We start from the raw sequence: 15,260 nt of genomic DNA on the forward strand, positions 1-15,260 counted from the left end.
ATGATACTTTAAGTAAAGAGTATCATATTGCTTACCAATTTATATATCATATATACAACAGAAACATTAATTTAAAATCTTAATGCAATATCTAAGCCCTTTTAAATAGTTTGATGAGGGGGAGATATGCTTTAGTACTTATTCAGCTAAAGACAATGATGCATCTATAACACAAGAAGCAGAGAAAAGAAAATATCACATGTCACATTGCATAAAACAGTAAAAAGTTGGTAACCAAACTATACATGCTATCCAGAAGATCCGAAACATAAGTGAAAGTAGCCAGGACGTTTCATTAGGCATACAGTAAATGTGAAAATGCCATTATATAACTGTCATTCATAAGTATGTCTCAAAATTTATACTAAATTAAAAAACAAAAAAAATGAAAATGGATCTCAGTTCAGATTATAAAATTTAATCTATTTAAGGTTTTTTTTTAATGTCTGAATCTACCAAAATATAAATCAATATGGCTTAAAGTGTTCCAGAAGTTTTCTGAATCTCAGAAACTTACGGACTGACCTCCAGTTTTAGGAGTGAGTGAAACTGATGTTTACTTTCTGGTGCCTCGAGATAATCTTAATTTATAGTGACATAAAAAAGACATACTCAGGATGATTACAGTGCCTGGTTGCGCTTTCTATTCCGCCTCCACATGTTCTTGAACAAGAACTGTAAGGTTCCCATGGTCCCCATTCACCATTTACAGGACGTGTTTCCATTTCTTTGTTTACACATAGCCCACGACGGCAATGCTATAAAAATAATAAGCACAAAAAGAAATGATGCATGTCTCTAATTAGAACATCACAAAAATTATAATAGCAGCATAAAGATCAATAGAAGAACAAACTAAACAATTTGAAGCTAGCTGTTATTAATTCAGATTACATTTGAAACGATTTTATGAATATTTCCTACCTACTGAGTAAGATCTGTGGAATACAAAAGGAGTATAATATTTCTGTTGGCTTTAAGATTTAGAGTGTCATTGGGGAGGAAGGAAAAATTAAATAGTAAAATGGAATATGGGGGGTATTTTTTGAATAGAAGAAACCAAATACTAGGTTAATATGGTATATTTCCATCCTTCCATTTTTTTACTCAAAGTATCTATACACTCTTCCACTCTTATAAAAAGCGTTCCACTTTATTCTATCCGAAGTCTCAAATGACAACCTTGTTTCTTTACTTTCATCAGGAAAATGGAAACTTACAGAAGAATCTACCCACAGTCTCTCACCACCTGTTCTACCCATTCAACAGCATCTGCACTCACATTCAGCCTTGCTACCTGTTAGCACACATGCAAAATTCACTATCTCAGACAAAGTCAATCCCTCCACTTGTGCACTTAATCCCATCCCTTCTCACTACACCAAACATCACTCCAGCAATTCTTTCATCTCTTGTACATCATCGTTTCAGTGATAGCGAATCAAAGTATGACCATGCACTCATGCCAGTCTATGAATTAGTTACCAGACTGAGAGAAGATAACACAACTTGAGAGTAAGCATTTAGAAATTTTTGTAAGATTTTTACGGGGAAATTTTATGTCTAAGTAAATAATTTAAAAATTGGCTTATGTTTATTTTTAATTGTGGCAAAACATGCATAACATAAAATTTACCATCTTAGCCATATTTAAGTATATAGTTCAATAGTGTTAGGTATATTCACTGTTGTGCAACCAATCTCCAGAACTTTTCCATCTTGCAAAACTGAAGCCCTATACCCATTAAGTGACAACTCCCATTTTGTCCTCCCTGCTACCTCCTGGTAACCACCATTCTACTTTCTGTTTCTATGAATTTGACTACTCCAGATACTTCATATAATTGGAATCATATAGTACTAGTCTTCATGTGACTGGCTTATTTCACTTAGCATAATATGCCCAAGCTTCATCCATGTGTCAGAATTTTCTTATTAAAAATGAATAATATTCCATTGTATGTTGTCTTAGTCCATTTTGTGCTGCTATATGAGAATACCCAAGATTGAATAATTTATAAATAACAGAAATTCATTTCCCACAGGTCTGAGATCTGGGAAATCTAAGGTCAAGGTACTGGCAGGTTTGGTGTCTGATGAGGCCATTCTCTTCTTCCAAGATAGCACCTTGCACACTGCATCCTCTGTAGGGAGAGAATGCTGGATCCTCACAGAGCACAATGCAGAAGGACCGAGACAGCTCAATCCTGAAGGCCCTTTTATAAGGCATTAAACCCACCCATGAGGGAAGAGGCATTATGCCCTAGTCTTATCAAACAGGCCCCATCTCCCAATACTGTTACATTGGCAATTAAATTTCAACATGAGTTTGAGAGGGGGCAAACATTCAAACCATAACATATGCATTTACCACATTTTATTTATCCTTTCATCCATCAATGGACACTGGGTTGCTTTCATCTTTTTTTTTTTTTTTTTTTTTTTGAGATGGAGTCTCGCTCTCTCACCCAGGCTAGAGTGCAGTGGCGTGAACACAGCTTACTGCAACCTCTGCCTCCCACGTTCTTGTGATTCTCCTACCTCAGCCTCCTGAGTAGCTGGGACTACAGGCGCACGCCACCACACCCAGCTAATTTTTGTATTTTTAGTAGAGACAGGGTTTCACCATGTTGGCCAGGATGGTCTCAAACTCCTGCTTTCACCTTTAGATATTGTGAATAATGCTGCTATGAGCATGAGTGTACAAATATCTCTTTGAAATCTTGCTTTCAGTTCTTTGGGTATATATCCAGAAGTAGAATAGCTGGATCATATGATAATTCGATTAATAATTTTGTGAGGAATGGCCATACTGTTTCCCATAGAAAAATGTGGCTTATATTTTGAATGTCTTTTTCCCATTTCATTTTCCTAGTCAATAATTTTTATTACTTTGTACAAAAGTATGTTTCTAAATAATCAGAAATTTTAAAAAAGAACAGACAATCTTTTACTACAGATAATTTGCAAAGTAGTTCCCTAGATTATTACTACAGATAATTCGCAAAGTAGTTCCCTAGATTATTCTCATTAACATACAAACACTGCTCTTATTTCTCTCACTTTAAGAAAACAATAGCAACAACAAAACCTTTCTTAGATCTCACTGCCCTTACCAGCTACTGCCCTGCTTCTCCTTGAAAGAGTCGGCCATGTTCATTCTTTAACTCCCTGTCTATTCTCTCACAACCCCACCCCAGCCAGGTTTTTATATCCTATTTCTCCATGAATCTGCTCAAATTGTTAGAAATGCAAAATGCTCATTCCCCGGTGCTACAAAGAAATAGCACTCGAAGATAAATTTAAGTTTCTCAGCAAGGCAATTTTTCCTTTCTGCAAAAAGGGTGCTCCTCACAGATGGAACAATGGCGAGAGCACACCTGGACAGGGCAGGGGCAGGAGTTCTTACTCCTGACACAGACAGCCCCTACTGCTGTGTCATTCCGTACTGGCTAGGGTTGGACCACATAGTCTAAGTTAATTCTGATTGGCTATTTTAAAAAGAGCAGGAGTACAAGCCAGAGTGGCAGGGTGAGTAGTCTGGTGGGAAGGATGGTTAGGAACAGGTAACTAATGATGACTTAGGTCAGAGCAGGTGACCAGGGGAACAGATATGAACTACTGATTAGGAATGGCAGGAAAGTTGTTTACTGAAACTAGAGGCAAGGAGGCAAAAAGAACCAGGAAGTTGAACTTTAAAATGGAGAATCAAAGAATAAGAGAGCTGAACATACTGACATACTGATTCTTTGAAGAGAAACTTGGGGTTCACTATATTTAACAACGTGTAGGACACCAATAGCCAGTTCTCATTCTCTGTCTTCCTTGACTTATCAGCAATGTGTGCACAATTAATCACTCTTCTTCTTTGACATATTTTTTTCCTCTTCATTTCCAGAGCTCTACACACTTGGTTTTCTTCCTTTCTTCAAAACTAATTGTTCTCATTTTCTTCTGTTTTTTTTTTCCTTTGTGACAACTTAGTGTTGGAATGTTTCTCCTGGCTCACATCTAGTTTTTTTATTCTTTTCTGTTAACAGTCACTTCTAGTCAGATCTCTCTCTTAAATTCTCTTCTTCTCTGTGACAACTTAATGTTGGAATGTCTCTCTAGGCTCATATCTTGGTTTTTTAATTCTTTACTATTAACAGTTACTTCTAGTCCAGATCTCTCTCCTAAACTCCAGACTCATATATATGTTTACTTACTTATGACTATTTACTGGAATGTCTAATAAACATTTCAAGCACAGCGTATCCAAAACTGAATTCCTGCCTTCCCAAACCAAAACCTACTTTTACCGAGTTGATTTAAGTTGTTCAGCCAAAAGGCTAGTCATCATTTCTCTTCTTCCTCTTTGAACACTCCACATCTGATACATTAGCTAGAATAAATGTTCTAGTTCCTTTTAAAATATATCAAAAATTGACCTTTCATTATCTCACTACTACCACTCTGGTTTGAGCACTAGCACCCCTTACTTCTGTCACTGAAATAGCTAAGTAGATGTCTGTTTCCACTCTTGTCCCCGACAGTTTAGCCTTATCACAGTTGCCAGAATGATCTCTTTTTAAACTAAGTCAAATCAGGTATGAATCCATTCAAATCCTTCATTATTTTACTTTGAGTAAATATGCAGTTCTCACAATGGCCTGTGTGAACCCCAAAAATTTAAGACAGGTCTCAGTTAATTTAGAAAGTTTATTTTGCCAAGGTTGAGGGCATGCCCATGACATAGCCTCAGGAAGTCCTGATGACATGTGACAAAGGTGGTCGGGGCACAGCTTGTTTTTATACATTTTAGGGAGACATGAGACATCAGTCAATACGTAAGAAGTACATTAGTTCTCTCCAGAAAGGTGGAGACAGCTCAAAGCAAGCCCCTCCCCATCCCCCACTGGGGACTTCTAGGTCACAGGTAGGTGAGAGACAGATGGTTGCATTCTTCTGAGTTTCTGATAAATATTTCCAAAGGAGGCAATCAGAATATCCATCTATCTCTGTGAGCAAAGTGATGACTTGAATAGAATAGGAAGCAGGTTTGTCCTGAGACGTTCCCAGCTTGAAGGGTCCCAAGATATTTTTCTTTCACACCCGCAATGCCCTACGAAATCTTCCTTCAGTTACTCCTTATTAGTCTCTTTCTCTCTTCACTTCACTCCATCTAAAATGTCCTCCTTGCTCTTCTTTGAACACTCCAGGCATACTCCAGACTTAGGAGCTCAGCTGTTCCCTTTGTCGGGAACTCATTTACCCCAGATATCCTCATAGCTAACCCTCTCATCTCCTTTAAGACAGCTAATTTGGTAACTTCATATAATGTCTGTCCTGACCATCATATTTTAAATTGCAATCTACCCTCTCCTACCATAAAACTTCTAATCAGCTTCCTGCTCTATTTTGCTGGTCCATGGCACCAATCAATCAGTTTGATGGTACTATTATATTAATTATTTGTAATATTCTAGTCTCCCTTTAGAACTTGAGCTACATGAGGGCAGAGATCTTGTTGAGAGACAGGACTAGCTGGACTACCTAGGCTGACTAAGAATCCCTAAGCCTAGCTGGGAAGGTAACTGCATCCACCTTTAAATACAGGGCTTGCAACTTAGCTCACACCCAACCAATCAGGTAGTAAAGAGAGCTCACTAAAATGCTAATTAGGCAAAAACAGGAGGTAAAAAAATAGCCAATCATGTATCACCTGAGAGCACAGCAGGAGGGACAATGATTCGGATATAAACCCAGACATTCGAGCCTGCAATGGCTACCCTCTTTGGGTCCCCTCCCTTTGTATGGGAGCTCTGTTTTCACTCTATTAAATCTCGCAGCTGCACTCTTCTTGTCCATGTTTGTTAGGGCTCGAGCTGAGCTTTCACTTGCTGTCTACCACTGCTGTTTGCTGCCATCGCAGACCTGCCACTGACTTCCATCCCTCTGGATCCAACAGGGTGTCTGCTGTGCTCCTGATCCAGCAAGACGCCCATTGCCACTCCTGATAGGGCTAAAGGCTTGCCATTGTTCCTGCACGGCTAAGTGCCCAGGTTCATCCTAATCAGGCTGAACACTAGTCACTGGGTTCCATGGTTCTCTTCCATGACCCACAGCTTCTAACAGAGCCATAACACTCACCGCATGGCCAAAGATTCCATTCCTTGGAATCCGTAAGGCCAAGAACCCCAGGTCAGAGAAAAGGAGGCTTGCCACCATCTTGGAAGTGGCCTGCTGCCATTTTGGAAGTGGCCTGCCACCATCTTGGGAGCTCTGGGAGCAAGGACCCCCAGTAACATTGTCTGTTTTGTTAACTCATGTATCCTACAGCAACAGAAGAAAATGAGAAATAGTGTACCTAAAATAGTGCTTGACATAATAGGCCCTTGATAAATCTTTGCTGATTGAATGAATCCTACAGCCAAGCTTATAGCAGTAAAAATGCTTTGTGTTCTCCATTAGAAAAAGTCATTCAGTATAAGAAAGCCATATTAGAAGTGAAAAAAAAATCGTAATGTACTATGTGTATGTGCATTTTGTTAGCATCTTGAACAAAAAATTTAAGTAATCCTTACTCTTTTTAAAAAATAATTTGAGAGACTAGAGCATGAAAGTTATAATGTTATAGTATTCACCATATAGTAAAATTAACTCATTATCAGAAGGGTTCACCATGGCTTCACACAAATTGATTTACTACCAAAAGTGTTCAGCACACAGACTCATTAGATAGTCACAAGATAAACAGAATAAAGAAGAATGTTAAGGCAAAATTATAGAATATTTGTTTCAAATGTCCCTTCAATAAAAGGTTTATTTATTACTGAATACAGCTAAATATATAGGGGTTCAATGTGGTTTATTAATTTTAAAAAGATAACGTATACCTATTATAATCCACATGATGCTACCCCAAATACCACCTTTGCTTTCAATCTGCATTGATTGTAAAGTAAATCTTAGCATCTCATCACATTTACCTTGAATCTCAATAAATCCATGCCTATCTTACCATCTCATTGGGAAAATATTCAAATGGCTAATAAGCACATGAAAAAAATGCATAAGATTGATAATAATCATGGAAATACAAGTTAAAACCACAATGAGATTCCATTTTATACCTAGGAGAATGGCCAAATTTTTTTAAAAGACTAACAGTATCAAAAGTCGGCAAGAAATACAGGGTAATTGGAACTTTCCTCCATTGCTGGGGGGAGTCTAAAATGGTGCACATACTTCAGAAAATTGTTTGTCACTGTCTTATGATGTTAAACATACACTTACCCTATAATCCAGCAGTTCTATGCCAAGAGAAACACAAACGTATGTCTACAAGAAGACTTGTACAGGGATGTTCATGGCAGCTTTACTCATAATAACCAAACACCAGAAATGATTCAAATAACTATTGACAGGAGAATTGATAAATTACAGTACATCTGTATAGCTGAATTATACTGTGGCATAAAGGAATGAACTGCTAATGCACACAATAATATGGATGAAGCTTAAAAATATTATGTTGAACAAAAAGATGCCTGTCCCATTCCACTCCTTCAAAAAAGAGGACGCTGCATAGTTCTACTTACAAGAACCAGAAAAAAAAAAATCTCTGGAAATAAAAATCAGAATAGGAGTTTTCTCTGGAAGGAAGGAGAGTTGTCTAGATAGAGGCACAACTGAATTTTATTTTTATATATATATATATATATATATATTTTTTTTTTTGAGATGAAGTCTCACTCTTGTCCCCCAGTAGTGCAAAGGCGCAATCTCGGCTCACTGCAACCTCCGCCTCCCAGGTTCAAGCGATTATACTGAATCAGTCTCCTGAGTAGCTGGGATTACAGGCGCCTGCCACTAAGCCTGGCTAATTTTTGTATTTTTAGTAGAGACGGGGTTTCACCTTGTTGGCCTGGCTGGTCTTGAACTCTTGACCTCAGGTGGTCCGCCTGCCCCTGCCTCGGTCTCCCAAAGTGCTGGGATTACAGGCATGAGTCACTGTGCCCAGCCACAACTGAACTTTTTAAAGTGATAGAAATGTTCTAATTTTTATTGGGATGTTGGCTGTATGTGCATCTACATTTGTTAAAATCCATCAAATTGTATACCTAAGATCTATGCATTATATATACCTTAATTTCAAAAAATCATGCTTATGCCCTAACTGGATTTAGAATATTAATAAATTAGCTATAAATAGTATATCTCTAAATATTTGTAAATATATAAATCACTGCTTTTGCCACAGGCAATCAATCCTGAAGGTTCATGGCATATAGTAACTTGAAAAGTTGCTAAGGAACAGAGGAAGGTACCAGTCCTGGATTTTAATCAGGTGAACACCTTGGAGCACATCTTCAAATGTGCCAATATCAGCAGCCCAGCATTCATACTTCAAAAAGATTTTTTTTCCTCTGCTGAGCCTCAGATAGTCACTCTCACAAATGCCACCTTTTACTCAAAAAGCTATCTACTAATACTAGTCACAGGAACCGAGAAAAAAGTAAAGTCCTTTAAATAACTCTTATCCACCAAATAGAAACGTTATATAAAGATCAAATTTTAAAATTCAAAGCCAGCTGAACTGAAAAAGTCCACTAGAACTTTCGTCCTAAAATTACAAAAAGGTTATTAGTGTGTTAGATGATTTCAATGAGTACTTCAGCTGCTACAAAACTTGAAGTTCCAAATAAAATATTAGTAACCAATTAATTTGTGATGTGAGCAATATTCATAGGAAACACACACCTTTTGATGCAAGTGATTCAAGAGAAAAGCAATAGCTAGTATAAATATATCGAGGAAGCAAGAAGTGGTAAAGGCACAAGTTCAGCTACTGAACTGACCTTATTTTTAAGAAGTTTATCTTTTTTGGCTAATGTGAAGATAACACAGAGGAAGAATTAGCCAATCCATTGCCAAGGAAGTGTTCCTTTTACACTGAGGGAGCTCAGAGATGCTGACAGACTAAACACTTAATGTAGTCAACACTGGCCACTGAGGCCATCCTGGATCACAAAGTACCCTCTGACTTCATCCTCTCTCACAAGACACTTTTCATTATCATGGTGAGCGTTATCATTCAACATCATGTTGACAGCTTTAGATAAGTTCATGACTGATGGAATAATAAAGACCTAGCATGGTAGGTGGTTGATTTTAGCGGTATAATGTATCTTGATACACTTAGAAACAATAAAGGTCTAAAGAAGCCACTTAAAACTTTCAGTTGTATTAACTGAATTTTAAGGGAGAAAACGAATGAATGGAAACATCCCTGAATTTGGAGAATTTGCCAAAATATTAGGACTGTTATATCTGTCCTCAATTTTAATAATAATGTTACAATATACATAGATAACTATATATCCATGTAATTATTTATATGCTAACTATACAAAACTTTAATATTCATCTGCCATAGCTTAGAAATAGGGTAAAATTAAAGATTTAATTCATCGACAATGTACTATATCAAACAAACATGGCAATAACATTAATTCAACTAGCTGAAGAAAAGTTGACAGCAAATAACAGAGTGCTAAAATGCAGAGCAATCACATCCTTGGATAATATCTTCATACAAGACTCACCCTTCAAGAAAACCTACCATTCCAGGACCGCAGTCTGTTCCATCTGCTGGTGGCACGTGTTGAGTGAAACAGCCTTTGTGAAGCTTTTCTGCACTTGTGCACCACAGATGCATGCATATATTCTCCTGAGTAACAAAAGGCAGGCAAGCCAGTGTAAGGATAACACCACAACACTGGTTCAATTCAGTATTACACATTGGTTTATAAATTGATCTGTTTCCTGGTTCTATGGTATAAGCTGAAACTAATCAGCAAATTTTTTAACTAAGTTCTAGTCATTAATTCTCTGCTAAATACATAAAATTGTGACATTTTCTTTAAAACTTTTTTAGAAAAACTTTATTCATACATTGAATAGGAGTTATAAATTGAAGTGGAAATTTTCAAAATTATTTGAGATAGTTTTCTCTCTTTACAAGGTATCTTTATAAAGAACTTTTTATTGTTAAATGTTATTCATAAGAATTTGCCAAAAGCCGCTTTTGATACAATGGTGGAATGTATGAATAATCTGCATTGAAATAATGTATAATGTGTACTGAAATTTCCTATTTTGTGAATATAATGCATACTTTCAACTTTTGAACAAAGGGGTCTGAAGTTTTCGAAAGAAACAAAAGTCCACAGAGGGTCGTACGAGCTATACCCAATATAATTCCTTTCTTTTTCTGAATTTAAATTCAAAGTTTATTTAGTGTCTAAATCAGATTGGAAAGAAATGTACCTTTTACAATGATATTTTAAGGTAAATCTTCCCCACTTCACAGTGAATGTTTAAAGGCTTATTGAAATTTAAGGTTTTAGGAAGAATAGTCACTGTGTGAAATGAGCTTTGCCTATCCTGCATTCTCTAATTAATTCATTCATTCAACATTCAATAAGCATTTATTTTGTGGCATGTACTGTGTGACAAATCCTAAACTGTACCCTAGGAATATATATAGATATTAATTTTAATGACTAAGTCTACATTCTTGGTCCAATGATCCTCACAACCTAGTAGGGAGGGAAGCAATCAGGCAACAATATATAGGGAATAAGGAAAACTGAATGAGGACTCTACATGGAAAAGTAAAGCATGGATTCACCAAAGAAATCCTAAATTTACCTCTATATAAAGAAAATCATAATTATAAATCTAATAAAAGTGTTAGGATCAACTATTTCAATGACAAAAGTATCTCATCTATGAAAAATCCTCAAAATATTATAAAATAATAGCTCAATGAAAACTAAACAATATGCCCCAAATTTAATTCTTTTGAATTCAAATATATGTAAAGGAAAATATACTCTATTAGTTAGATTCCTGGTGCCTTGAAAACAATACAGATTCAAAACACCTATATTTTCTCTTTAACCTCAATATAATATCATTTGAAAATGAATATTTCAATGATTTTATTTTCAAATTATATAACTTCCCTATTTTCTAAATGAGAATACTTCATAGGAATTTGAGAGTTAACAAAGATAATTTTTAAGTATCCAAAACAGCACCTGACACATAATAAGTAGTCAATAAGTTTTAATTTTCCTTTTCTTAACCTCTTTTTGATAAATACTAAATTATCAGACTTAAAGGCTATATTTAGTTCAAGAGAATAAACACATTTTGAAACATATTCTAAGTATAACTTTATGGAAGTTTTCGAACAAAATAAAGGAATTTTCTTTTCTTACTATATGGGGACACATTTGTGACCCAGGACCAAATGCAAGTTCACACTGCTTGTTTCCATCGTATCGTGATCCAGGAAGTTCTGAAGGCAGATTATATATTTCTTCATCTGGTTTGTCAAGAAGACATTCCCCATAACCAATACTGTACCAGTGACAGAAAATAAAATATTGTGAATACACATGGATGCATTCCAGTATGATTCTTTATCACATTTTTTGTAGTTCTTTACTTTCAAAGAGAATATCAGTATTTATTCATAACTTTAAAAACCAACTCACATCAATATCAGTATAGCAATGTTCGTACACATAAGGATGACCTCACAGTTTACAAAGGATCTTTAATATGCATGTTTGCACTTGATCCCCACAACCACCTTGAAGGTGACAATTTTAAAAAATGATAAGCAATAAACACAAATTCATCAGAATATTATTTTTGAAACATACATCCATATCACACTTTTGGTCTACTTTGCTATCCAATAGTAATGCCTCAAGTGTAATGACTAACTGTTAAAATGTTGGAAAAATAAGTTTTAAAATCACTTGAGAAAGTATATTTCTAGTCCTAAACAACAACAACAACAACAAAGAAGCTTCAAAAAGTTTTAAGCTGTCTCCACCTCAAGAGGTCCTTCAAGGTGGGAGTATAGCAGAGTCAAGATCACTGACTTTGGGAGCTTACATTTTGGTTCCCATCAATTCCCAAGATGCATGGCCGTGGACAAATTTTTTAATCTCCCTATCTCCCTGAACCACAGTCTTCTCATATGTAAATTGAGAGTGGTAATATCTTTTAGCATGCTATCAGAATACATGACATGTTTGAATGACTTAGGAAAAAGCATGAGAAATATATATATGACTCCTAATTTACTGTGCAATGTCCAGTATGCAGAAAACTCTGTGGAAATATACAGCTATTCCAATTGGGCTAAGAGCAACAATTTGTCCCACTGCAATAATTAAAATAAATCTTTTTTGAAAAATTTTACTGGCTAAAAGGAAAAATATAAATTTTCCAATTAAATGAACATGTAACCTTAAAAATTTCCTTTGAAGAAAATCAAAATATTACCCCTTCTAAAAAGAAAAGTGCACCATTGGTATTTTTACATGTCACATCAGTATTTTTAACCATTGAACAAAGCTGTATACAATTCTGTACAGATCAGCGAGTGTTAAGTTGTGATTTTAAGTCAAGCTCCCATAGAAGTATGTATTATCACTGTTGGTTATAATTCGAGGATATATTTATAAATATATATTCCAAAGCATGATTTTATTTGTTCACATAGGTTTCATAAAGAGAGAGGGAATTAGAAAATAACTGATGATAATTAAATTGATGATTTAGAATACATCTGTAGAAGAAGTGAAGCAGTGTTACATTTATACAAAAAGATTATTGGGAAGGAGCTCAGGCTTGACTTTTGGAAAAGTTTCAGTGACTGAGAAAGAAACACCATCTGGATAAAAGAAATTGGGAAGCAGAGAAACATGAAGAAGGTGGAGAAATGAGGCAAGATAAACCTGGATCTACTACCTCTCTTCAGAGCTAGAAAGAGCTCCTGAAAGAATATATAAAGTTAGAGACTTGGCATCTCTGTGGCTGATAGAGAACTATCAGAATAATTCATAGTTTGACTTTAGCTATTCTCTGTCCTTCAGGGGCACCTCAAACTTGAGCCACTCAAATTTCTCTCAAAATATTACCTAGTCACTTCGAAAAAATTCAAAAACACATAAGGAAACTGGAATTCCCATTAAATCTGCCATCAAACATAGTTTTCATCACAAGAAAGAATCCAGAATAAAAAAATAATAGCTAGGTCTAAACTACAATAAAAATATTTATTTTAAAGAGTGAAATTATATATATGTGTATATATATACACACATATATATATACACACACACAACTCTTCTTGTTCTTAAACATCCATTTGTACAGTGAAAATAAACAAATTTAAACAAGAAAGAGCTAAACAGAAGTTGAACCACCTTTAAAAATATCAATTTCAAATCTTACAGTCGAATACATGTTCAATTATTTAACATAAATTTACTTACTCTAGGAATTCAGTAATACATTTCCGACTACAGTTTGACCAGCTCCAAGGACTCATGTGGAAACTTAAAGCAGGGGCCATTACATGATACTGTGTAACTTTCATTTCTTTACATCTAGGACTGTCATCATGTGGAACACCAAGTCTAAAAATAAAAATAAACACTTAAAGGGAATATCAAAAGATGCATACAATATTAGTAACAGATCCTTTATAGTCGCATTATAATACAATATAAAATATAGATAAATCTGGTTATATCATAATTTGAACTCCATCTATCCATAAGGCCTTACAATGTTCATGTTTAGAAGTACCTGATGACTGAGAAATATTATAGGCTGGTGATATGGCATCTGAATCTACACAATCAAAATATTTGGACTCTGTTGCACCTCATCACAATATGGACCACAGCATTGACATAAAAGTGCCTGCAGATTCGACATGGATATCCCATGTTGTGGATAGAGATGTGTGTGGATAGAGATTAGGTAAAGGTAATACCACACTAAATTCTAGACCATTGACTATGGCTACAATATCACAAGAACTTCGTGAATCCCCAATTCTCATCATTCTACAGTATCCATCTATTTTATATGAAAGACCCTAAATACTATTTTAGGTCCATACTTCCTAAGTGATGCCCAACAGAACTAGAATAATAAAAACATTCCTAGAGGGCAGTCAAATCTTCATGACTTAATTATTAAGTAATTAGCAGGTTGGCAGCAGATCCTGTACAATTTGGGGGGAACTCAAGTATAAGCTCAAGTTTAGAAGGAACACTGAAACCACTTAATTCAGATCCTTGCCTGCTAAAATTTGTATTTAAACCATTTTTCAAATTAAACCACTTACCCACATACTAGAGACACCTAAAGAGTTTCTCAGGAAGAAAACAAATATCTAAGATGGTACTCTCTGCAAAAATCGTCTTCTACTGTTTAGCAGCCTTGAAAACCAGCACATAGTGCCACCCAGATGTTGCCGCAATACTTCTACTGTCCTCAGATATTCTGTTCATCCTATCCCCCCACTTCATAAACAACTTACAAAATAAAGTGTGTAGCTTGTTGATGATTATGAGATATAACCATGCAAAAAGGGAACTGAAGAGATGATCGTTTACTAAAAATTATCTCCATTTGAAATTATTATTCCCCTTGAATGTTCTAATGATTTCTCAAGGCATGACTAGGAAATTAAATGTGGTCAAACTAACAGAGGCAACTCTAGACTCAGGTCCTTATTAGCAGATAACAAAGAAACACCAGGAGTTCTGAGGGATACATTTAGAATCTTTTTTCAGAGGATGCATTTGTAGGGGTTTCTGATTTTCCATGGGAGCTCCAAGGGTATCATGAGAAATCACGGCCTCTATTCTTACAACATAGAACCCCAGCATATTTTTCAGTAATGCAGGAAAAGGTAAGAGAATCCCAAATTTTTATGAGCAACTATGGAAAAAGTGACTGCTTAAAAAAAAATCTTTTAGTAACTAAGAAATTCCCATGGGCAATATCCTCTGTTGGGGCACATTACTGAGAGCAAGAAATGAGTTGGTATTACAAATATTTGGGGGAGTCCCCCAGAACCAGGAGCCCATGCAGGCCCTCCCATAAAATGGTAGAGGACAGTACCTGGTCATATATAGGATAACAAGAGACAGAGGCCAGAAGTGCTTGTCATGTATCCAATACAGTAAAGGAAATAAAAGAATTCCCAAGTTCTAGTTCTTTGCTTAGTCTGTTGATCTGTGCAGCCTGTCTGACCTAACATAGATCACAAAAGAGCCAGAGTTAGCATTTCAGGGAAGAAAATTACACTAATAACATTTTATGAAGAAACAAAGGTACTAATTACTCAACTGAAGATAGAATTTCAGGCATTCTGTGCAAAGATAAAT

At 35.7% G+C, this 15,260-nt stretch overlaps 1 protein-coding gene across 1 annotated transcript in view; it reads right to left on the bottom strand.

The window, feature by feature from the left end:
• Positions 1 to 15,260, bottom strand: part of ADAMTS20 (ADAM metallopeptidase with thrombospondin type 1 motif 20) — a 200,847-nt gene that overhangs the window by 106,620 nt on the left and 78,967 nt on the right. Inside the window, exons 9-12 of the mRNA XM_032173750.1 lie at positions 13,350 to 13,493; positions 11,274 to 11,415; positions 9,608 to 9,712; positions 613 to 758 (exon numbers count right to left, since the gene is read on the bottom strand). Coding sequence (XP_032029641.1) covers positions 613 to 758; positions 9,608 to 9,712; positions 11,274 to 11,415; positions 13,350 to 13,493 — 537 coding nt within the window. The remainder of the gene's footprint in view (positions 1 to 612; positions 759 to 9,607; positions 9,713 to 11,273; positions 11,416 to 13,349; positions 13,494 to 15,260) is intronic.

Source organism: Hylobates moloch, unplaced genomic scaffold (genome assembly GCF_009828535.3).
Source record: "Hylobates moloch isolate HMO894 unplaced genomic scaffold, HMol_V3 SCAFFOLD_13, whole genome shotgun sequence".
NCBI classification, from domain to species: Eukaryota; Metazoa; Chordata; class Mammalia; order Primates; family Hylobatidae; genus Hylobates; species Hylobates moloch.